Source organism: Cyprinodon variegatus, unplaced genomic scaffold, assembly GCF_000732505.1.
Source record: "Cyprinodon variegatus isolate N-32 unplaced genomic scaffold, C_variegatus-1.0 Scaffold2335, whole genome shotgun sequence".
Taxonomy (NCBI): Eukaryota; Metazoa; Chordata; class Actinopteri; order Cyprinodontiformes; family Cyprinodontidae; genus Cyprinodon; species Cyprinodon variegatus.
In genome coordinates this window covers 30937-31779 of record NW_015152788.1, presented here as the reverse complement: position 1 = coordinate 31779, position 843 = coordinate 30937, and the positions used below count along the sequence as shown (strand labels likewise).

General features: G+C 32.9%; 1 protein-coding gene across 1 annotated transcript in view; it reads right to left on the bottom strand.

Annotated features, from left to right (window-relative positions):
- Nucleotides 1-204: 204 nt before the first annotated feature.
- The window catches only part of LOC107080796 (monoacylglycerol lipase abhd6-B-like), an 8974-nt gene continuing 8335 nt past the window's right edge, over nt 205-843 (bottom strand). Inside the window, exon 5 of the mRNA XM_015369001.1 lies at nt 205-364. Coding sequence (XP_015224487.1) covers nt 205-364 — 160 coding nt within the window. The remainder of the gene's footprint in view (nt 365-843) is intronic.

Sequence of the window (843 nt, the reverse complement as noted above, 5' to 3'; positions counted from 1 at the left end):
CTTTTTAGTCCCAGTTTATTGTAGAATGAAAAACCTGTGGGTTGATAATCTATAAACATTTTTCCTAAAGAGAAATAAAAACCTGTCAGTTTTTCTGCTAAACAAAATTAAAATTCATCCCATGGAATGTTATTAATAAAGATCAGCATTTTAAAATTTCCTCCTCCATCATCCATCCATCCTTACAGAACGTCATTCTTTTGCTTAACTCATCACAAAGTCCATCATGAGTTTAGCGATACTTCCTGGCCTCTCCAAGGCAACAGAATGGCCGCAGTCATCCAAAATGTCCACCTGGCAAAGTGGCAGCTCCTTCTGGATCACAGCGGCTCCTGAAACATCCAGGACCTGAGAGACAAAGAGCTTAATTACAGTTCATGAACAGAGACTTTCAATGCAAAAAGGATCTAGAAATAAATCAACAATCCTTAAAAGTGTATTTACCTTTCATTTGAGCAGGTAAATAAGATGATTTGATGGTGGAATGACTATATTTACTCTTAAAATTAGCTAATTAGGTAATATGCAATTGAAATATGACTATGCAGTTGTTTTATTCTTATCTTAAATGTAAATTGTCTTCTTTCATTGGAAAAGTGTCTCACTTACCACCATAATTCAAGAACATATGCTCTCATTTTAAGAAAAAAAAAAAAGATTTATTTAGATTTAATTTTTTGCAGTGTAGAATGTGTGGACACATTCCATACACAAAAAAATGATCACACTTCTGTACAAATGTGTCTTATTCAGAATATTAGATATGCTGCCTCATGATCTGGTTTTTACTCTTTCTTTACATTTGAAATATTTTATTAAAATCTTCTCTGTATGACCTAGATC